Source organism: Carcharhinus amblyrhynchos, unplaced genomic scaffold, assembly GCF_965287045.1.
Source record: "Carcharhinus amblyrhynchos unplaced genomic scaffold, sCarAmb.v2.hapA scaffold_502, whole genome shotgun sequence".
NCBI lineage: Eukaryota > Metazoa > Chordata > Chondrichthyes > Carcharhiniformes > Carcharhinidae > Carcharhinus > Carcharhinus amblyrhynchos.
This window is the reverse complement of record NW_027650242.1, coordinates 57,546-81,406: the sequence shown is the minus strand read 5'-3', so window position 1 is coordinate 81,406 and position 23,861 is coordinate 57,546. Positions and strand designations below refer to the sequence as shown.

Sequence of the window (23,861 nt, the reverse complement as noted above, 5' to 3'; positions counted from 1 at the left end):
CTCTCGTTGTGAAGAATATCAGATATTCCTGGGGGGGGGGGGGGGGGGGGGGTGGAGGCAGCGGGGGGGGGGGGGGGGGGGGGGTGGGTGGGAGGGGTGGGGAGAGTGGGGGGCGGGGGGAGGGGGGAGGTGGGGGGGAGGGAGGCGGGGGTGGGGGGAGGGAGGCGGGGGTGGGGGGGGTGGGTGGAGGCAGTGGGGGGGTGGGGGGGGGCGGTGGAACGCTCCGGGTTCAGCACTGACCTTCCTGCTTTGACCGGCTTTCAGCTGATCTCCGGAACCTGAAAAAGAAAAGTCAACAGTTTAGAGCGAGGATCCGGAAGCTGGAGTTCCAACTGGGAATGGACATTGGAACAGGAGGAGGCCATTCAGCCCATCCTCTCCTGACATTGTCCATAGCTGATCTGCTTCCTGGAAACACAGAGAAACTACAGCACAACACATTCCCTTCCTGATTCCACAAAGCCAACATTGTCCTTCCCACATTGACGGTGAAGCAAACCGGACACTGAGAACCTCTGTCGATTCACCAAACTCTGGGCCCTGTTGTCGAATCCCTGTCGGCCCATCTCGATCCTAGACTGGGCTGGTCTATCCCCTTCCTGGCCAGGGAATGGCCCACCCCCATCCAGCACCAGTGTACACTGGCGATGTGTGTTGGTCATTTCGTACTCACTGCCACTCCCTGGAGGCTCTTCCATCACATTCTGTCCTGGGAATCTTTATGCACAACATTGCGACAGACTCCGGTTCCATCCTTCCTGTCCAATCACTGTCAGGATGGGGTTTTTCAGATGGGGGATCACACAGCACGCCGGCAACAGAGTTAATCTCAATCCTTCACTCAGGGTCTGGTTACAGATGGGACTCGGGTCAGAGCTCAGGGAGGTTACAGTGTGGAGGGTGGCACCGTGTGGGAGAGACCAGAACTAGGGATCCCTGTTTAAAAACACAGAATCACCCATTTAAAATGGCAATGAGGAGTGCCGCACTGTCAGAGGGTCAGTGCTGAGGGAGTGCCGCACTGTCAGAGGGTCAGTGCTGAGGGAGTGCCGCACTGTCAGAGGGTCAGTGCTGAGGGAGTGCCGCACTGTCAGAGGGTCAGTACTGAGGGAGTGCCGCACTGTCAGAGGGTCAGTGCTGAGGGAGTGCCGCACTGTCAGAGGGTCAGTGCTGAGGGAGTGCCGCACTGTCAGAGGGTCAGTACTGAGGGAGTGCCGCACTGTCAGAGGGTCAGTGCTGAGGGAGTGCCGCACTGTCAGAGGGTCAGTACTGAGGGAGTGCCGCACTGTCAGAGGGTCAGTGCTGAGGGAGTGCCGCACTGTCAGAGGGTCAGTACTGAGGGAGTGCCGCACTGTCAGAGGGTCAGTACTGAGGGAGCGCTGCACTGTCAGAGGGTCAGTGCTGAGGGAGTGCCACACTGTCAGAGGGTCAGTACTGAGGGAGCGCCGCACTGTCAGAGGGTCAGTGCTGAGGGAGTGCCACACTGTCAGAGGGTCAGTACTGAGGGAGCGCCGCACTGTCAGAGGGTCAGTGCTGAGGGAGTGCCACACTGTCAGAGGGTCAGTACTGAGGGAGCGCCGCACTGTCAGAGGGTCAGTACTGAGGGAGTGCCACACTGTCAGAGGGTCAGTACTGAGGGAGCGCCGCACTGTCAGAGGGTCAGTGCTGAGGGAGCGCCGCACTGTCAGAGGGTCAGTACTGAGGGAGCGCCGCACTGTCAGAGGGTCAGTGCTGAGGGAGTGCCGCACTGTCAGAGGGTCAGTGCTGAGGGAGTGCCGCACTGTCAGAGGGTCAGTGCTGAAGGAGTACCGCACTGTCAGAGGGTCAGTGCTGAGGGAGTGCCGCACTGTCAGAGGGTCAGTACTGAGAGAGTGCCGCACTGTCAGAGGGTCAGTGCTGAGGGAGTGCCGCACTGTCAGAGGGTCAGTACTGAGGGAGTGCCGCACTGTCAGAGGGTCAGTACTGAGAGAGTGCCGCACTGTCAGAGGGTCAGTGCTGAGGGAGTGCCGCACTGTCAGAGGGTCAGTGCTGAGGGAGTGCCGCACTGTCAGAGGGTCAGTGCTGAGGGAGTGCCGCACTGTCAGAGGGTCAGTACTGAGGGAGTGCCGCACTGTCAGAGGGTCAGTACTGAGGGAGTGCCGCACTGTCAGAGGGTCAGTGCTGAGGGAGTGCCGCACTGTCAGAGGGTCAGTACTGAGGGAGTGCTGACTGATGTGTGAGAAGGTGCTATATAAATACTAACGTCTCCTTCTCACTCGAAACACAACTCAGAGCGGGAAAACATTTCCTCCTGCTGCCTTGTGGTTTGGGAGGTTTGATCATGTGAGGTTGGATCACATGACCCTGCTCATGGGTCACATGATGCTGAATGCTGCTATCTGTCCAAGGTTCGGGGAGATCTGATTCATCAAGTCTCTCACTATCACCAGGCTGTAGTGAAATACTTCACCCCCCGTTCCACCGTCTGATAAATTAGATCATTTATAATTCCGACAAAGAACACAAACGAGGATTTCAGGCTAGGTGATGTTTCACTAAGGTCTCAGACTGTTTTATTTCTCACAATCAGCAACAGTGATACATAAGAACATAAGAAATAGGAGCAGGAGTAGGCCATCCAGCCCTTCGAGCCTGCCCCGCCATTCAATAAGATCATGGCTGATCTGAAGTGGATCAGTTCCACTTTCCCGCCCTCTCCCCATAACCCTTAATTCCCTTGTCTATTAGAAATCTATGTTCCCATGACTTAAAAATATTTAGCGAGGCAGCCTCCACCACTTCAACGGGCAGAGAATTCCAGACATTCACCACCCTTTGAGTGAAGAAGTTCCTCCTCAACTCCGTTCTAAACCGCCCCCCTTTTATCTTGAGGATGTGCCCTCTAGTCCTATTGTCCTTTCTAAGCGGGGAGCATCTCTCTACCTCTACCCTATCCATCCCCTTCATTACCTTATAGGTCTCTATAAGATCCCCCCTCATCCTTCTAAACTCCAACGAGTACAGACCCAGTCTATTTAGTCTCTCTTCATAGTCTAACCCCCCTCATCTCCGGATACAACAGATCCCTCACCCTCCTGAACTTCCCCTGCGTCTCGCACAGTCGAATGTTACCGTACAACACACAGCACAATAAACCCCATTCAGTTCACTGATTCCCCCCACACTCCACCCCCCGACACCCAGCAGCTGGGAGGTGCTGCTCCCTCCTCACTCAGTCTGCACAAACCAATCTACTCAAATCTTTAAATCAAACCCCTACAGAAACTGCACAGACAGGGCACTCAGCAACCGGCCCTCCAAGAAGAGACAGATCAGAAGAGATTTGACGGAAATGTTCAAACATCAGGAGGTGTCAGGATGGAGAAAATTATGAAAAACTGGAAGCACTGAGGGGGGAAGTGCACAGATTCACGGGAACTGCAAAGGCAGCAGTCGTGATGTTAGCAAAACTTTTCCACACAGCGAGTGGTCAGGGTGTGGAATGTACTGTCTGAGAGTGTGGTGGGGACAGATTCACACAGTGAGTGGTTAGGATCTGGAATGCACTGTCTGAGAGTGTGGTGGAGACAGATTCACACAGCGAGTAGTTAGGATCCGGAATGCACTGTCTGAGAGTGTGGTGGAGACAGAGTCACACAGCGAGTGGTTAGGATCTGGAATGTACTGTCTGAGAGTGTGGGGGAGACAGAGTCACACAGCGAGTGGTTAGGATCTGGAATGTACTGTCTGAGAGTGTGGTGGAGACAGAGTCACACAGCGAGTGGTTAGAATCTGGAATGTACTGTCTGGGAGTGTGGTGGAGACAGATTCACACAGCGAGTGGTTAGGATCCAGAATGCACTGTCTGAGAGTGTGGTGGAGACAGAGTCACACAGCGAGTGGTTAGGGTCTGGAATGCACTGTCTGAGAGTGTGGGGGAGACAGATTCACACAGTGAGTGGTTAGGGTCTGGAATGCACTGTCTGAGAGTGTGGGGGAGACATATTCACACAGCGAATGGTTAGGATCCGGAATGCACTGTCTGTGACTCAGCAAGTCTGGCCAGTCTGTGGAGAGAGAAAGCGAGTGAATGTTTGAGGTCGATGCTGATATTGATTGAGTTGAAGCATTCACTCTGTTTCTCTCTTCAGAGGACACTGGATGGAGTTTTTTGGAGAGTGGGATTGAGGAAACGCAGTAAAGGTTGGGAAATTGCACTGAGGAACAGACCAACTGTAATTGAACCGAATGATAAACCGGCTTCGATGGGTTAAGTTGCTGCTTCCTGCTATGATCTGCTGACACAGTAAGAAATCTCACAACACTGGGCTAGAGTCCAACCAGTTTATTTGATAATAATCCCACAAGCTTTCGGAATCACTGTTCCTTCGTCAGGTGTGTGGAGAGTTCTGATCAGAGAAGGGTATATAAAGTCACACACAGTTTACAGAATACTGATTAGAATGCAAGTCTTCACAGCTAACCTGCTATTCAAGGCTTAAAGATACAGACAATGTGAGTGGAGAGAGGGTTAAGCACAGGTTAAAGAGATGTGTATTGTCTCCAGACGGGACAGTTAGTGAGATTTTGCAAACCCAGGCAAGTCACGAGGGTTACAGATAGTGTGACATGAACCCAAGATCCCAGTTGAGGCTGTTCTCATGTGTGCGGAACTTGGCTATCAGTCTCTGCTCAGCAACTCTGCGCTGTTGTGTGTCGTGGTGACTTCAACTGGGATCTTGGGTTCATGTCACACTATCTGTAACCCTCATGACTTGCCTGGGTTTGCAAAATCTCACGAACTGTCCCGTCTGGAGACAATACACATCTCTTTAACCTGTGCTTAACCCTCTCTCCACTCACATTGTCTGTATCTTTAAGCCTTGAATAGCAGGTTAGCTGTGAAGACTTGCATTCTAATCGGTATTCTGTAAACTGTGTGTGACTTTATATACCCGTCTCTGATCAGAACTCTCCACACACCTGACGAAGGAACAGTGATTCCGAAAGCCTGTGAGTTTACATAAGAACATAAGAAATAGGAGCAGGAGTAGGCCAACTAGCCCTTCGAGCCTGCCCCGCCATTCAATAAGATCATGGCTGTTCTGTCTTGGCTCAGTTCCACAAATACTACCAAATAAACCTGTTGGACTTTAACCTGGTGTTGTGAGACTTCTTACTGTGTTTACCCCAGTCCAGTGCCAGCATCTCCACATCATGATTCGCTGACGTCAGTCATTTCCCCACTTGTGTTGGGTGTTGGAGGTGTGAACTTGTGTTGGGTGTTGGAGGTGTGAAGCAGTGAGTTTTGTTCCCAGCCTCTCTCCCTCCATTCCCCCTCCTCCCTCCATCCTCATTGCCGTCCCTCTCTCTCTCTCTCGGAAGCAGTCTCTCTCTCTCCCACTCTGGGATTAACACTGTCCCCCTCTCTTCTATTTCTAAGGTCACCTCCTTCTTTGCAAACACTTTAAGATGTTCCTGCTGTGGTAATTTGAGCCGTTACCAATGGCAACGCAGCCTGTGAGTCACAACGAGATGTCAGAGTGAGAGGCAAGGGGCACAATCAAAATAAATTAACTGGGCAGACAACAATCCGCAGCCAATTAGGGAAAGGAGCCACAACATGGAGAGGAGGAAAGAGGAGGTTGAAAGGCTGGTGTTTGTTTAACACCTCGGAACATCCAGGAAATATCTCACATCGGTTCACACTAACTCAATGTGAGATAAAGAAAGGAGATCTCATCACCCTCATCACTATCAACAGCCTCTGCTCTTTGAATCGAGTCCCACAATTCCACATCTTACCCAATGTTCACCCCGTCTCGGACAGCGGGCAGTGATAATTATAGAGGTTTACAGCACGGAAACAGGCCCTTCGGCCCAACCTGTCCATACTGCCCTTTCTTTTAAATCCCTAAACTAATCCCAATTGCCCGCATTTGGCCCATATCCCTCTATACCCATCGTACCCATGTAATTATCTAAATGATTTTTAAAAGACAAAATTGTATCCGCCTCTACTACTGCCTCTGGCAGCTCGTTCCAGACACTCACCACCCTCTGTGTGAAAAAATTGTCCCCCTGGACACTTCTGTGTATCTCTCCCCTCTCATCTTAAACCGATGCCCTCTAGTTTTAGACTCCCCTACCTTTGGGAAAAGATATTGACTATCCAGCTGATCTATGCCCCTCATTATTTTATAGATCTCTATAAGATCACCCCTCAGCCTCTAACGCTCCAGAGAAAAAAGTCCCAGTCTATCCAGCCTCTCCTTAAAACTCAAACCATCAAGTCCCGGTAGCATCCTAGTAAATCTTTTCTGCATTCTTTCTAGTTTAATAATATCCTTTCTATAATAGGGTGACCAGAACTGTAACAATATTCCAAGTGTGGCCTTACCAATGTCTTGTACAACTTCAACAAGTCGTCGCAACTCCTGTATTCAATGTTCTGACCGATGAAACCAAACATGCTGAATGCCGCCTTCACCACTCTGTCCACCTGTGACTCCACTTTCAAGGAGCTATGAACATGTACCCCGAGATCTCTTTGTTCTGTAACTCTCCCCAGTGTTCTACCATTAACTGAGTAAGTCCTGCCCTGGTTCAATCTACCAAAATGCATCACCTCTTGTTTGTCTAAACTAAATTCCATCTGCCTTTCGTCAGCCCACTGGCCCAATTGATCAAGATCCTGTTGCAATTGGAGATAACTTTCTTCACTGTCCACCAAGCCACCAATCTTGGTGTCATCTGTAACTTACTAACCAAGCCCCCTATATTCTCATCCAAATCATTAATATAAATGACAGATAACAGTGGGCCCAGCACTGATCCCTGAGGCACACCGCTGGTCACAGGCCTCCAGTTTGAAAAACAACTCTCTACAACCAGCCTCTGGCTTCTGTCAAGAAGCCAATTTTGTATCCATTTAGATACCTCACCCTGGATCCCGTGAGATTTAACTTTCTGCAATAGTCTACCATGCGGTACCTTATCAAAGACCTTGTTAAAGTCCATGTAGACAACATCAACTGCACTGCCCTCATCTACCTTCTGGTAATGGAAGGTGGCAGTCTCTCAGGCAGGGGGACTGCAGAGTGATGGCAGAGGGGGTGTGAGGGAACAGGGGGTGTGGGGAAGTGGGGGGGGGGTGGGGGAATGGGGGGTGATGGTTGTGGGGGTGGGGGTTGTGGTGGAACTGGGGGGTATGTTGGCAGGTTGGGGAGGGTGGGGGGACATCCCTGTCCCACCAGCACACTTGCCTGTTTGCCGGAGTTTCTGCCTTTCCCTGTTTCCGGCCCCTTTCTCGGCTGTCCTGCCCCGTATCTGTCTCAGGTGCTCCCGATCAGCATCGCTCCGAATACAGACCCTCCCTTTCCTCTCTCCAGGGCAGCCCACACACCCTCCCTGACCCCCCTCGACTCCCCCGCCTCTGAAATTAGAAACAGAGAGATGCTAACCCCTGGTCACTGAACCGACCGCTGGGCGGGGTCTCCCAGTCCTATCAGGGTGGGCATCTTTGTTGGCAGGACAGGAAGGTGTGGGAACCATCCAGAAATCCATTCCCCCTCAACGTGGAATGAGATCACATTTCGGGGAGTGAGTGAGTAGGTATGTGAGGTTATGGGGATAGGGCCTGGGTGGGATTGTGGCCAATGCAGACTCGATGGGCCGAATGGCCTCATTCTGCACTGTATGTTTTTGATGATTCTTTGATTGCCTGCTCCAAACTTTCATGGTGGTCAGATTCCACAGGGAATCGCATTTATATTTAAATCCCAGGAATTGGCACTGAAAAATCAGCTGGCTCGGGTTCAGGAATGAGAGAGAGAATCTGGTGACCTGATACGGCAACAATAATCTCTCCCTCAATCTCAACAAAACAAAGGAGATTGCCATCAACTTCAGGAAGCGTAAAGGAGAACGTGCCCCTGTCTACATCAATAGGAACGAAGTAGAAAGGGTGTTTTTAGGTGTTCCGATCACCAACAACCTGTCCTGGTCCCCCCCACGCCGACACTATAGTTAAGAAAGTCCCACCAACGCCTCTACTTTCTCAGAAGACTAAGGAAATTTGGCATGTCCGCTACGACTCTCATCAACTTTTACAGATGCCCCATAGAAAGCATTCTTTCTGGTTGTATCACAGCTCGGTCTGGGCTCCTGCTCTGCCCAAGACCGCAAGGAACTACAAAAGGGTGGTGAATGTAGCCCCCAATCCCATCACACAAACCAGCCTCCCATCCATTGACTCTGTCTACACTTCCCGCTGCCTCGGAAAAAGCAGCCGGTATAATTAAGGACCCCCATGTACCCCGGACATTCTCTCTTCCACCTTCTTCCGTCGGGAAAAAGATACAAAAGTCTGAGGTCCCGTACCGACCCACTCAAGAACAGCTTCTTCCCTGCTGCTGTCAGACTTTTGAATGGACCTACCTCACATTAAGTTGATCTTTCTCTACACCCTCGATGTGACTGTAACATTACATTCTGCACCCTCTCCTTTCCTTCTCTATGAACGGTATGTTTTGTCTGTATAGCGCGCAAGAAACAATACTTTTCACTGTGTGTTAATATATGTGACAAAAATAAATCAAATCACATTCGGACTGTACTTTATCACCCAGCAGCCAATGGACCAGCTGAAAGAGCTGTCTGAACTTTTAAGTCTGACCTGAAGAAGCAATGGGGAAGAACCCTGAAGACCAGAATCTCTCGATTTGTTTTGGATCATAGGACCAGTCCACATGCAACAAGGGGGGGGGTCCCGCCAGCGGAGTTAATGAACCGTTGTCTCCGAAGCAGACTGAGCCTGGTATTTCCAAATTTGCTGGAAGAGTAAAGGCCAGCCAAAGCAGTCAGAAAGCAAGCTGTGATTCATGTCTGTCAACAGGTTAGTTTCAGTGGCTGAAGCCCTGTCTATGAGGAATTTTCAAACTGGGTTGAGTTGGGTCTGTCTGTCTCTCTACCTCACTCTCTCTGTCTCACTTTCTCTCTGTCTCTCTCTATCTCTCTCTGTCTCACTCCCTCCCTCTCTCCCTCTCTGTCTCTCTCTATCTCTCTCTCTCTCACTCCCTCCCTCTCTCCCTCTCTATCTCTCTCCCTCTCTGTCTCTCTCTATCTCTCTCTCACTCCCTCCCTCTCTCCCTCTCTGTCTCTCTCCCTCTCTGTCTCTCTCTATCTCTCTCTCTCTCACTCCCTCACTCTCTCCCTCTCTGTCTCTCTCTGTCTCTCTCTATCTCTCTCTCTCTCACTCCCTCCCTCTCTCCCTCTCTGTCTCTCTCTATCTCTCTCTCTCTCTCTCACTCCCTCACTCTCTCCCTCTCTGTCTCTCTCTCTCTCTGTCTCTCTCTATCTCTCTCTCTCTCACTCCCTCCCTCTCTCCCTCTCTGTCTCTCTCTATCTCTCTCTCTCTCACTCCCTCACTCTCTCCCTCTCTGTCTCTCTCTCTCTCTGTCTCTCTCTATCTCTCTCTCTCTCACTCCCTCCCTCTCTCCCTCTCTGTCTCTCTCTATCTCTCTCTCTCTCACTCCCTCCCTCTCTCCCTCTCTGTCTCTCTCTATCCTCTCTCTCTCTCACTCCCTCACTCTCTCCCTCTCTGTCTCTCTCTCTCTCTGTCTCTCTCTATCTCTCTCTCTCTCACTCCCTCCCTCTCTCCCTCTCTGTCTCTCTCTATCTCTCTCTCTCTCACTCCCTCCCTCTCTCCCTCTCTGTCTCTCTCTATCTCTCTCTCTCTCACTCCCTCACTCTCTCCCTCTCTGTCTCTCTCTCTCTCTGTCTCTCTCTATCTCTCTCTCTCTCACTCCCTCACTCTCTCCCTCTCTGTCTCTCTCTGTCTCTCTCTATCTCTCTCTCTCTCACTCCCTCCCTCTCTCTCTCTCTGTCTCCCTCTATCTCTCTGACGGGTCTTTTAGCCTCAGAGCGATTATTTGTTTCCATTCGGAGATATAATTGGAGTCGGTGGATTCACATCCCAGAATCAGCTTCGGATTGGGGGTGGGGGGTGGGGGGTAGGGAAGGGATTATGTTTAAGGTTAAGGGAGGGGTTAGAGTCAGGATTAGGATTTGGGGTTAAAGGTTAAGGGTTAAGTTTGGGTTAGGGGTTAGGTTTGCTGCAGTTAGAGGTAGGGTTAAGGTTAAGATTAGAGGTTAGGGGTTAAGGGTTAGGGGTAGGGTTAAGGTTGGAGGTTAGGGGTTAAGGGTTGGGGTAGGATAGTGTCAGGGTTAATAGAACAAAGAACATTCCAGCACAGTACAGGCCCTTCGGCCCTCGATGTTGCGCCGACCAGTGGAACCAATCTAATGACCCTCTAACCTAAACTATTCCAATGTTATCCATATGCCTACCCTCTGACCATTTGAACGCCCTTAAAGTTGGCGAGTCCACAACTGCTGCAGGCAGGGCATTCCACGACCTTACTACCCTCTGAGTAAAGAGGTTAAGGTTGGAGGTTAGGGGTTAAGGGTTGGGGTAGGGATAGTGTCAGGGTTAAGGGTGGAGGTTAGGGGTTAAGGGTTGAGTTAGGGTTAGGGGCAGTTTGCTGAAGATTAGATTCAGGAATTGGTGCTGAGTGCTCTGGGGTCAAAGGCCAATAGTCAAAGAAACCATGACCTTTGAACAGATAGATTTATCCAAACACTTTCACTGATTCCATGTTGTGATTTCTGTATCCACAGGGCAGTAAGAATCAGAGTGATAGAGACACAGAGAGCACGTGTACAAACTCCCACATGTACAAATTAGAGACAGGAGGAGGCCATTCAGCCCCTCAAACCTGCTCCCCCATTCAATAAAATCACAACTAATCTGACTGTCACCTCAATCCCACATTCCTTCCTCCAACTGATAACCTTTCGCCCTTGCTTATCACAATTCTACCCCACTCTGTCTAATACAAATATACAAGGAATAAGAGAGAGTCGGAGAGAGAGAAAGACAGTGAGAGACAAAGAGAATTGAAGAGAGAGAGAGAGAGAGAGAGAGCATGAGAGACAGAATGAGAAACAAACCAAGACAGGGGGATTCAGTTAAAGGACATTCAGCTAAGGACAGGTGACAGCTGCAATAAATAAACCAGCACAGACGCTGCGAATCCAGCAGCTTCTGTTAAATGTGAGAAAGGAAACACACAGAGGAATAGCGGGAGTCTGTCGGTGAGTTGAAGGACATGGAGAGTGCTCCAGGCATCACCAGTGAGGATACCAGCCTCCTGGAGGCTGTTCTGGTGACACAGTCTACGCTGTAACCATCTCCCAGAACGTTCCGGAATTGTGGCCAATTGTGAACGGAACATTTAAAATGCACTGCATTCCTGAAATATCCCATTCCTCCTCGACAAACTCTGTTGGATAAAAGACCTGAAACTTTCTCCTTGAGTTCAGACATTGGCCAATCTCACCCAAAATCCAGGCCCAATCCCCAGGCACCTCTTCACTTTGCTTCATTTTTCTGAATCATTTCTAAAACCTCCAGAACTTTCTAAGTTCACGATATAGCAGCCTGGTTAATCTGATCTGACCTCAACTCCACATCCCTGACTTACCCCATAATCCTGTTCCCCTTACTGATTAAAAACCTGCCTATCTCAGCCTTGAACATATTTAATGATCCAGCCTCTACAGCCCTCTGCAGTAAAGAATCCCATAGATTCACTCCCCTCTGAGAGAAGAAATTCCTCCTCATTCTGTCTTAAATGGGGTGACCTCCTTACTCTGAGACTTTTCCCTCTGGCACTAGACTCTCCCACAAGGGAAACAACCTCTCAGCATCTACCCTGTCAAACCCCCTGAGACTCCTGTATGTCTCAATAAGGTCGCCTCTCACTCTTCTCAACTCCAATGAATACAGGCCCAACCTATTCAACCTCTCCTCATTGGAAAATCCATCCATCCCCGGGATCAACCTCTGAACCTTCTCTGGACGGTCTTCAATGCCACTGTATCTTTCCTTAGATAAGGGGACCAACACTGTTCACAGTATTCCAGCTGTGGTCCAGCTAGTGCCTTGTATAATTTCAGCAAGACTTTCCCTATTTTTAGGCTCCATTTCCTTTGAAATCAAGACCGTCATCCCATCTCCCTTCCCTATCACCTGCTGAACTTCCATGCTAGTTTTGTGTGATTTATTCCCGAAACTTTTCTGTGCTGCTGCTTTCTGCAGTCTTTCTCCATTTAAATAATATTAATCTCTTTTATTCTTCTAACTGCATAGCTTCATATTTTCCTGTATTACGTTCCATCTGCCAAGTTTATGCCCACCCACCTAACTGATCTATATGCCTTGGTATACTCTTTGTGTCATCCTCACCATTTGCCTTCCCACCTATTTTTGCATCACCTGTGAGCTTGGCAAGAGTACATCCACTTGCCTCGTCCAAACCGTTAAAATATGTTGTGAATAATAATGGCCCTAGCAGTGATCCATGCAGATCTTCACTAGTTACAGGTTTCCATCCTGAAAATGTCCCTCTTATCCCAACTCTCCATCTTCTGTTAGATAGCCAGTTCTCTATCCATGCCAATGCCATGGCCCTTATCTTAGTAAGTGGCATTTTGTGCAATATCTTACCGAACACTTTTTTGGAAATCTAGTCCAACTACTAGTTCCCCTTTATCTATCCAGATTGTTATCACCTCAAAGAATTCTACTAAATCTATCAGGCATGACTTTCCCTTCATGAAGCCATGCTGATACTGCTTGATTACATTATGTATTTTTAAATGCTCTGCTATTCCATCTTTTATACTGGACTGTAACATTTTCTCAATAATAGATGCTAAGCTAACTGGCCTATAGTTACCTGTTTTTTTTGTCTCCTTTTTTGAGTAAAGGCATTACATTAGCAGTTTTCCAATCCTCTGAGTCTTTTCCAGAATTCAAGGGGTCTTGGTTACTACCAGTGCATCCACTGTCTCTGTAGCTATTCCTTCAATATCCTTGATGCAGCTCATCAGTTCCAGGGGGTTTGTCAGCCTTTAGCCCCATTAGTTTCCCTCCCACTGTAAGTTTCCTCTCCAGCCCTGAGCAGTTGCCCTGAACCCTGGGCACCGGGTAGTTCTGATTTTACTGAGGGCACAGTGTCAATTCCCCTCACTATACTAGCCCCTACGACCATTACATTCTATATGCTCCCCTCCACGTTAATGCCTTCCTGTATCACAGTGCCAGGGATAGGCAGCTCACCCAGCCTGCAGCCCCCACTCTCATCCAGACAAGCTGAGAGAGCCTCAAACCTGTTGGACAATTACTCCTGCCCTCTGGCTCCCCTTACCTGCTGCCTCAGCTCCACTCACACCCTCCTCACCCATCTCTGCCATGTCCTGAATTTCCATGATAGGAGCAGAATTAGGCCACTCGGCCCATCGAGTCTGCCCCACCATTCATATCATGGCTGATATTTTTCTCATCCCCATTCTCCTGCCTTTTCCCATAATCCCTGATCCCCTTATTAATCAGGAACCGATCTATCCGGTCATTAGCAAGAGTTTCGAGTCCATTATTAAAGACGGGATCACACTTGGGAGTGCAGGATGAAGTAGGCCTGAGTCGGACAGGCTTTGTCAAGGGGAGGTGGTGTCTGAATAAATCTGTTTGAGTTCTTTGAGGAGGTAACAAGGGAATTAATGTCATCGTTAACCCATCACAAAGATCCCAGATTGGCTCTGACCACACCCATTCCCCCAATCTCATCGTAAGCATTTGATTTTTAAACCAGTTGCCAGTTTCTTTTCACATTTTCTTTTTGTTTTGTCACCTTTGCTGATTTCTGAGCTGTTCCGCTGCCCGGGATCTCTGCTATTCCTTACATTTATCTAGGTGCTTTTCATTTTGTTTTCTGTTGGATATTGAGTAATGATGAGTATAACTCAGTCCTTTATGGGTATAAAGTGCTTCTCTGTGACACTGAATTCTTTTCTCTCATCATCTCTCTGCTGAGACACTAACAGATTTCCCAGGTTTATTCTTTCTATTCAGTTGCTGTTCATTTTGTAGTGAATGATAAGCTTTAATATGAGCGCTGTTTAAATTGTGTTAGAGGTTGTTCTTGTGTTAAAGGTCGTCTCCATGACTGCGTTTGCATTTGGAGGCCTGTTGTGTGATTCTTTGCCAATTGCCTGGGATATATTCAATTTGTGTTGAGCACCAGCTGTCACCATCTCTCTCTCGGGCTCACACAGAGGATGTTTCAAAATTTCACAAACATCTCTGTCTCTCCCTCTCGCTCCCTCACACTTACTTCATAACAAGTTCATCAGAAATAGGAGAGAGTTTGGCCATTCGGCCCATCGAGCCTGCTCCGCCACTCGATCATGGCTGACATACCCCTCATCCCCATTTTCCTGTCTCCACCCATAATTCTTCAACCCATTATATCCCCCACGATCATCCTGAACACCGGTGCCCCACAGGGCTGTGTTCTCAGCCCCCGATTATACTCCTAATACACCCCGAACTGCGGCTAAATTCCCCTCTAATTCAATTGGCTGATGACACCACCGTAGTGGGGTCAGATCTCAAACGATGATGAGACAGAGAACAGGAATGAGGTAGAGAATCTGGTGACCTGGTGCAGCAACAATAATCTCTCCCTCAATGTCAACAAAACAAAGGAGATTGTCATCGACTTCAGGAAGTGTAAAGGAGAACATGCCCCTGTCTACATCAATGGGCAGGAAGTAGAAATAGTCAAAAGTTCCAAGCTTTTAGGTGTCCAGATCACCAACAACCTGTCCTGGTCCCCCCCATGCCGACACTATAGTTAAGAAAGCCCCACCAACGCCTCTACTTTCTCAGAAGACTAAGGAAATTTGGCATGTCCGCTACGACTCTCACCAACTTTTACAGATGCCCCATAGAAAGCATTCTTTCTGGTTGTATCACAGCTCGGTATGGGCTCCTGCTCTGCCCAAGACCACAAGGAACTACAAAAGGCCATGAATGTAGCTCAATCCATCACACAAACCAGCCTCCCATCCACTGACTCTGTCTACACTTCCCGCTGCCTCGGGAAAGCAACCATCAAAATCAAGGACCCCACGCACCCCCGGACATTCTCTCTTCCACTTTCTTCCGTCAGGAAAAAGATACAAAAGTCTGAGGTCCCGTACCGACCAACTCAAGAACAGCTTCTTCCCTGCTGCTGACAGACTTTTGAATGGACCGACCCTGCATTAAGTTGATCTTTCTCTACACCCTCGCTGTGACTGTAACACTACATTCTGCACTCTCTCCCTTCCTTCTCTATGAACGGTATGCTTTGCCTGTATGGCGCAAGAAACAATGGGGGTGATTCTGGGGAGATCCCAGTGGTGCCTGATCCGTGGGATCCGCGCTGGGCATCCTGCTCCAATAGAGTCCCCCAGCACCAGCTTTCCGATAGTATTAACTCCACGTAGGAATCAGCAGGCAGGTGAATAAATTATATAAATGAGCATTTCCATATAATTTAAATATCATTAGTGGGCCCAGGGCTGAAATCTACCCCCCCTCAACCCCCCCACCCCCGCCAGGAGTGTTTCACTCCAGCAGGGAATACTATAGCTCCCCACTTGTGGGACCTGGGGGCCCGAACCCAGTGGAATGAAGGGGGGGCAGAGGGTTGGGTGCCAAGGGTTGCCCCCCCTGGGTGTTGACACCTTGGCATTGCCAGCCTGTGTTACCTGGCATTGCCCATGGGGCAAAGTACCAATCCCCAGGGGGGCACCTTGACACTGCCCATTGGGCATAGGGTGGTGCCAGTGGGGTGGGGCCTAATAGGGGCAGGGCCTAATGGGAGGTGGCACCTCTTTGGGTGATCAGTGTGATGGGCACCGGGTTTGCTGGGGGGGGGGGGGGTGGTGTCAGTACTGGGGGGGTGAGGAATGGGGTGGTGTGTGTCGGGGGCTGCCTGTGCAGGGGATATTGAGGGGATTGGGAGATTGGGGCTGTGGGGAGGGGCTGGGCCCGGGTGTGTTTGGGAGGGGGGGATCAGCGATCGGAGGGTGGGAGGGGGATGGCCAGCACTGTGGGACTGTGGGGCTGGTCAGCAATTGGGAGGTTGGCAGTGTGGGGCCACTGCGTGTGTGCCAACCTCAGCACTGACAGATCGGCACACGCGCAATGGCTCACTCAGCGCGGTGCTGCCGGCCTCTCCAGAGGGAACAGGCCCCACTCACTGTGTGATTCACGCTGGGGCACCCTGCAGAGTGTGGGAGATTCAGTTTGAAAAATAAATAGTGGGATTTACTCCAGTTTTTACGAATTGAGCACTTAGGCTTATTTGGGGGAATGACCCCCAATCCCTCTCACTGTAACTAATACACAACAATAAATCAAAGCAAAATCACATCGGGAGCTCCAAGTGGCTCAGAGAGCAGGTTACACAATTATCACCCAAAGAACTTGCCCAGAGTGTGAGATTAAGTGTGTAATTCTTACAGAGAACATCAGTGAACACAATCTCTGTATCCTCTGCAACATTCCCAGATCCCAGCACTTGGTTCGAGTCAGTCAGGGTGTTAGTGAGTGAACGGCTCCGTGTTAATGTATGGGAATTCCGAGAGACATCGACCAGGGAGTCGGGATAATGATCAGTTTATTGGGAAATCTGAAATTCCAAGTTCAGCATCAAATGAGGGAAGAAAACGGAATATTCGCACTGCTGGAGTGAAGAATGAACTAAATCCAAACGATGCAATATTCATACAGAGTGAGCTGGATTAGTGAATAAATCCCGCAGTCAGGAACACACTAATCCCAGTGAAAGCCCGAGTGATTAAATATAGATTAAACCCGTCACTGATTCAGAAAAATCCTTCAATATGTTTTCGGGGTCACAGTTTAAAACCTGATCTCACACAATCTCGGGAAATTCACCCACTATTCCGTGAGTTTGGAAGCATGGCCCAGGCTCTCGTTCCCGTGTCCACCGTGTGCGGGAATCCAGCAGGATCTCCGGATCCGGCAAAACCCAGAATTTGCCAATCCCACCGGCAGTGAGTCTATCAGGTCCGTACCCACACAGTGCCCGGAAAACACGACACTACATACCCCACCCCCAATGCTCCCCTCCCCCAGTACCCCCTGCTTCGTCCCCCAGCTTCCTCCACAGATCCCCCTCCCCCAGCTCCCCCCCCCAGCTCCCCCTCGCCCAGCACCCCCTGCTTCCCCCCCCCCCACTTCCCCCCACAGCTCCCCCGTTTCCCCCCAGCTCCCCCTCCCCAGCTCTCCTCCCCCAGCATCCCCCCGCCTCCCTCCCCAGCTCCCCCCCACAGATCCCCCTCCCCAGCTCCCCCTCGCCCAGCACCCCCTGCTTCCCCCCCCCCCAATTCCCCCCCACAGCTCCCCCGTTTCCCCCAGCTACCCCTCCACCACACCCCTGCGTCTCCCCCAGCCCCTGCTACGCTCCCCATTTCCCTCCCCCCAGCTGCCATACATGCCGGTGTGTAACTCGCCCCCTCTGTTTTTTTGTGATAAAGTGTGGGGAGATCTGGAGAGAAACACGATGTTTTACTCACAGGGACCCTGCTGGATTCCGGGGAGATTCCGTGCAGTGTAACTGAGGCAGCTGCCCGGCATCGCTCCGATAACAGCCCCATGCAGCAAGTTCATTAAAATCCTATTGCCCTCCCCCACCCCCTCCACTCTCCCCCCTCCCTCTCCCCTCCCCCCACCCCCTCCACTCTCCCCCTCCCTCTCCCTCCCCTCCCCCGCCCTCCACTCTCCCCCTCCCTCTCCCCTCCCCTCACCCCCTCCACTCTCCCCCTTCCTCTCCCCTCACCCTCCCTCTCACCCTCCCCCGCCCTCCCCCTCCCCCTTGACCTTGCCCCTCTCCTCTCGCCCTCCCACTCCCTTCTCCCTCCCTCTCCCGATGGCAAAAGCACTGGGATGATCTTGGAGCTGCAGGAAATAATTTGTCCTTTCTCTGAAGATCTGATCTGATTTCCACTCATTCAGTAATAATTCTTGAATATTGGATAATCACATCTCTGCTCCATCTGTGTTATTCCCACAATTCCCACTGTTCCCGTTCCCATCCCACAGTTCCCACTGCTCCCGCACCCATCCCCAAAATCCCCACTGCTCCCATATCCATCCCCACAATTCCCATTGTTCCTCTGGTAAGCTCTGTTGCTCAGACTGGCAGCTGCCAGTGTCTCCCCAGCCAAAGTAGCGAGTGTGTGGGTGGGGGGTGTGTGTGGGGGGGGTGTGGGTGGGGGGTTATGGGTGGGCGTGTGGGTGGGGTGTGTGGGTGGGGGTGGGTGGGGGGGTGTGGGTGGGGGTGTGTGGGTGGGGGGGTGTGGGTGGGGTGTGTGGGTGGGGGTGTGTGGGTGGGGGTGTGGGTGGGGTGTGTGTGGGGGTTGTGGGTGGGGGTGTGGGTGGGGGGTTGTGGGTGGGGGGTGTGGGTGGAGGGTGGGTGGGGGGGTGTTGATGGGCGTGTGGGTGGGGCTTGTGGGTGGGGGTGTGGGTGGGGGGGTGTGGGTGGGGGTGGGGGTGTGTGGGTGGGGGGTGTGGGTGGGGGTGTGGGTGGGGTGTGTGGGTGGGGGTGTGTGGGTGGGGGTGTGGGTGGGGTGTGTGGGTGGGGGGTGTGTGGGTGGGGGTGTGTGGGTGGGGGTGTGGGGTGGGGGTGTGGGTGGGGGTGTGTGGGTGGGGGTGTGTGGGTGGGGTTGTGGGTGGGGTGTGTGGGTGGGGTGTGGGTGGGGGGGTGGGTGGGGGGTGGGGGTGTGGGTGGGGGGTGGGTGGGGGGTGGGGGTGGGGGTGTGGGTGGGGTGTGTGGGTGGGGGGTGTGGGTGGGGGGTGTGGGTGGGGGTGGGGGTGGGGGTGTGTGGGTGGGGGGTGTGGGTGGGGGTGGGGGTGTGTGGGTAGGGGTGGGGGTGTGGGTGGGGGTGTGGGTGGGGGGTGTGCGTGGGGGGTGTGTGGGTGGGGTGTGTGGGTGGGGGTGTGGGTGGGGGTGTGAGACTGACACACTGTGCAGTGGGAGACACAACTTCAGGGCAAATCAGTGCCTCTGCTTTTCCAAACGTAGAACAAGCTTCGGAATCATCCCTCGCTGATCCAATCAATTATTGAAGCAAAAGGGATTAATGCAGTCACAAAATATGAAGCTCATTTCGTTTCTCTAATCAGCAGCGTGTAAACCCCTGGGACTGTGATGTTGGACTGGGATGGGGCATGATAGGAAATCTCACAACACCAGGTCAAGGAACAAAGAACAACCCAGCCCGGGAAACAGGCCACTCGGCTCAACCAGCCCGCGCTGCCCAATTTAACATTGTGAGTGCCCTCCTCTACCCATCACCTTTGTCTACGCCTATTGGACTCCGCAATAAAGGAACCATAACCAGATTGAGGGGAGACTAATTTGGGGACAATTTGTTACACCAATCAGCCTAAGAGCACGTTTCTGGGGTGTGGGAAGAAACCGGAGCACCCGGAGAAAACCCTCGCAAGCACGGGGAGAATGCGCAAACTCCCGCAGACACTGGCCCAAATCCATGTGTCTGCACAGCAATCAGTGATAGTCACTGAGCTGTCGTGTTGCCCGTCAGATGGTCCAGTTTAAGCGCACACTAACAACGTGAAGCACTAGGCAACTCTCGAAACAACTCTGGAAGTGAAGTGGGGCAGCGCTCCGAAAGCTCGTGCTACCAAATAAACCTGTTGGACTTTAAGCTGGTGTTGTGGGACTTTGTACTGTCCTCGGGACCAAGAGAATCCCAACCCCTCCACCCCCGACTTTCTGTTGAGTTAAACCGCCCACTGCCCCGCCGCAGGTTGTGGGAGACTGAAGTGTGGATCAGGAATAGGAATGGAAATGCCTGGATCTGACAGTGCGCGAGTGCCCAGCGGTGTGTCGCTGAGTAACTCGGACAAAGCAGCAAGCTCTGAGGCTGAGCTGACGAGAGTGTGGATAATTCTGCTGACAGCTTTCAGTAGATTCACACGAGGCCTTATTGCAGTAGATTTAAAATCAGGAAACTTGCCTCGCTGTTACACTGCTGCAAAAGCAAAGACAGAAGACTTCCTTTGGAAGAAAACTTGTCAAAGTGATATTAAAAAACTGCATTATAAAGAGGCCCTGGAACGAGTGTTGCCAAGGTAACCCACAAACATTCCTTCCCCAGGGTCGACAGTAATTGGTGCAGAGATAAGAGAGAGAAGGGAACTCTCATGACAGACATTAGCTTTGATTGAAGGGTTATTACTAACAGACAGAGATATTGAGAAACACAACTTTCTTCAGCTGTGAGATTGATGAGACTCAGAATAAACATGTCAGCAATATTGTTGTAGAATTCTGGAATAAACAGATCCTGTTTGTGAGTCTGACGGCCATCAAACCCACCGCTTGGTTCAAACATTAAACTATCAGAGATATTAGCATCGTTTCTGTAAACCTGAGATTCCCCGGCAGCGATTACAAACACTCCAACCTTTAACCTGAAATATTCATTCCCCACCAACACTCACCACAAATTCATCACAGGTTTAAGGGCAGGTTTTTCTCCCTCTCCATCGCCTTCTAGTTTCAGCACCAGGGGCATCACCGGGGGGGCATCACCGGGGGGCATCACCGGGGGGCAGTGCCAGAAATCCTGCCAGCTTAAAAGCAGTTTTGAGATTCCCACTCAATTCTCTGCACTGTCCGCCATTCCTGTCCACTGGAAATGGGCCTGGAAAATCCCCCATTGTTTATTCATAAATTCAAAACTGATAGATAACCATCGTAACTACACACACACACACACACACACAGACACACTAACACAGACAGACACACACACACACACTGACACACTAACACAGACAGACACACACACACACTGACACACACACACATGCTGAAATACACTCACACTCACTGACACACACACACATGCTGAAATACACTCACACTCACTGACACACACACACACTGAAATACACTCACACTCACTGACACACACACACTGAAATACACTCACACACACAGACACACACACACACACATACTCACTGACACACACACACACTGAAATACACTCACACTCACTGACACACACACACACTGAAATACACTCACACACACTGACACACACACACACTGAAATACACTCACACACACTGACACACACACACACTGAAATACACTCACACACACTGACGCACACATACACACTGAAATACACTCACACTCACTGACACACACACACACTGAAATACACTCACACACACTGACACACACACACACTGAAATACACTCACACACACTGACGCACACATACACACTGAAATACACTCACACTCACTGACACACACACACACTGAAATACACTCACACACACAGACACACACACACACACATACTCACTGACACACACACACGCTGAAATACACTCACACTCACTGACACACACACACACTGAAATACACTCACACACACAGACACACACACACACACATACTCACTGACACACACACGCGCTGAAATACACTCACACTCACTGACACACACACACGCTGAAATACACACACACACTGACACACACACACACACTGAAATACACTCACACTCACTGACACACACACACACATACTCACTGACACACACACATGCTGAAATACACTCACACTCACTGACACACACACACACTGAAATACACTCACACACACTGACACACACACACATGCTGAAATACACTCACACTCACTGACACACACACACATGCTGAAATACACTCACACTCACTGACACACACACACACTGAAATACACTCACACACACTGACGCACACATACACACTGAAATACACTCACACACACTGACACACACACACTGAAATACACTCACACACACTGACACACACACACTGAAATACACTCACACACACTGACACACACACACATGCTGAAATACACTCACACTCACTGACACACACACACACTGAAATACACTCACACACACTGACGCACACATACACACTGAAATACACTCACACACACTGACACACACACACTGAAATACACTCACACACACTGACACACACACACTGAAATACACTCACACTCACTGACACATACACGCTGAAATACACTCACACACACTGACACACACACACACACTGAAATACACTCACACACACTGACACACACACACACTGAAATACACTCACTGACACACACACACTGAAATACACTCACACACACTGACGCACACACACACACTGAAATACACTCACACTCACTGATACACACACATGCTGAAATACACTCACACACACTGACACACACACACACACTGAAATACACACACACACTGATGCACACACACACACATACTCACGGACACACACACACTGAAATACACTCACACACACTGACGCACACACACACACACACAGACACATACACACACACTGAAATACACTCACACACACTGAAATACACTTACACACACTGGTGCACACATACACACACACACTCACTGACACACACACACTGACACACACACACACACTGAAATACACTCACACACACTGATGCACACACACACACACTCACTGACACACACACACTGAAATACACTCACACATACTGATGTACACACACACACACACACACACACACAAGGATTGGGTGTGAGCTGAAAGAAAAGTGGCAAAACACGTAGAAAAGGGGATTTGTCCTCTCTCTGTCCCACCCCAAAAAAACTCACACACACACAGTCACCCTTAACCTCACACAATCACCCTCACATACAGACACACCACACACACACATAAGCATACAAGAAAGGGATAGAAAGAAGAGTTTTACAGCTCAGTACAACTTAAAGCTAAAAAGCCAAAGATTGGATAGTAATTCATGTTAATGTCACAGTCCAGGGGAGGTTCCTTCAACTAACAGTTAATCAGAGAATCCCTGCAGTGCAGAAGGAGGCTATTCGGCCCATCGAGCCTGCACCGATCACATATTACCCTGTTAGTCCCCCGATACTCAGTGGCAGTTTAGCACAGCCAATCAACCAGCATCTTTGGACTGTGGGAGGAAACTGGAGCACCCGGAGGAAACCCACGCAGACATGGGGAGAATGTGCAGACTCCGCGCAGACAATGACCCAAGCCGGGAATCGATCCTGGGTCCCTGGCGGTGTGAAGCAGCAGTGATAACCACTGTGTCACCCCTAATTCTAGGCAATGGGGATGAACAGAAATGGCCTTGTTAATCTTATTGCTGGATAATGGGGCTGATTGGGAAGGAGTGCTGGGATTGTGCACAGTGTGATCCACTGGCTGGGAGGGAGCACCGCACTGTCAGAGGCTCAGTGCTGAGGGAGTGCCACACTGTCAGACAATCAGTACTGAGGGAGTGCCGCACTGTCAGAGGGTCAGTGCTGAGGGAGTGCCGCACTGTCAATCAGTACTGAGGGAGTGCCGCACTGTCAGAGGGTCAGTGCTGAGGGAGTGCCGCACTGTCAGAGGGTCAGTACTGAGGGAGTGCCGCACTGTCAGAGGGTCAGTACTGAGGGAGCGCCGCACTGTCAGAGGGTCAGTGCTGAGGGAGCGCCGCACTGTCAGAGGGTCAGTACTGAGGGAGCGCCGCACTGTCAGAGGGTCAGTGCTGAGGGAGTGCCGCACTGTCAGAGGGTCAGTGCTGAGGGAGTGCCGCACTGTCGGAGGGTCAGTGCTGAGGGAGTGCCGCACTGTCAGAAGGTCAGTGCTGAGGGAGTGCCGCACTGTCAGAGGGTCAGTACTGAGGGAGTGCCGCACTGTCTGAGGGTCAGTGCTGAGGGAGTGCCGCACTGTCAGAGGGTCAGTGCTGAGGGAGTGCCGCACTGTCAGAAGGTCAGTGCTGAGGGAGTGCCGCACTGTCAGAGGGTCAGTACTGAGGGAGTGCCGCACTGTCAGAGTGTCAGTGCTGA

General features: G+C 50.8%; 1 protein-coding gene across 1 annotated transcript in view; it reads right to left on the bottom strand.

The window, feature by feature from the left end:
• LOC145339499 (uncharacterized) overlaps window positions 1-23,861 on the bottom strand; it is a 92,135-nt gene that overhangs the window by 10,861 nt on the left and 57,413 nt on the right. The window contains exon 3 of the mRNA XM_080183973.1: window positions 241-278. Within this exon, the coding sequence (XP_080040099.1) occupies window positions 241-278 (38 nt within the window). The remainder of the gene's footprint in view (window positions 1-240; window positions 279-23,861) is intronic.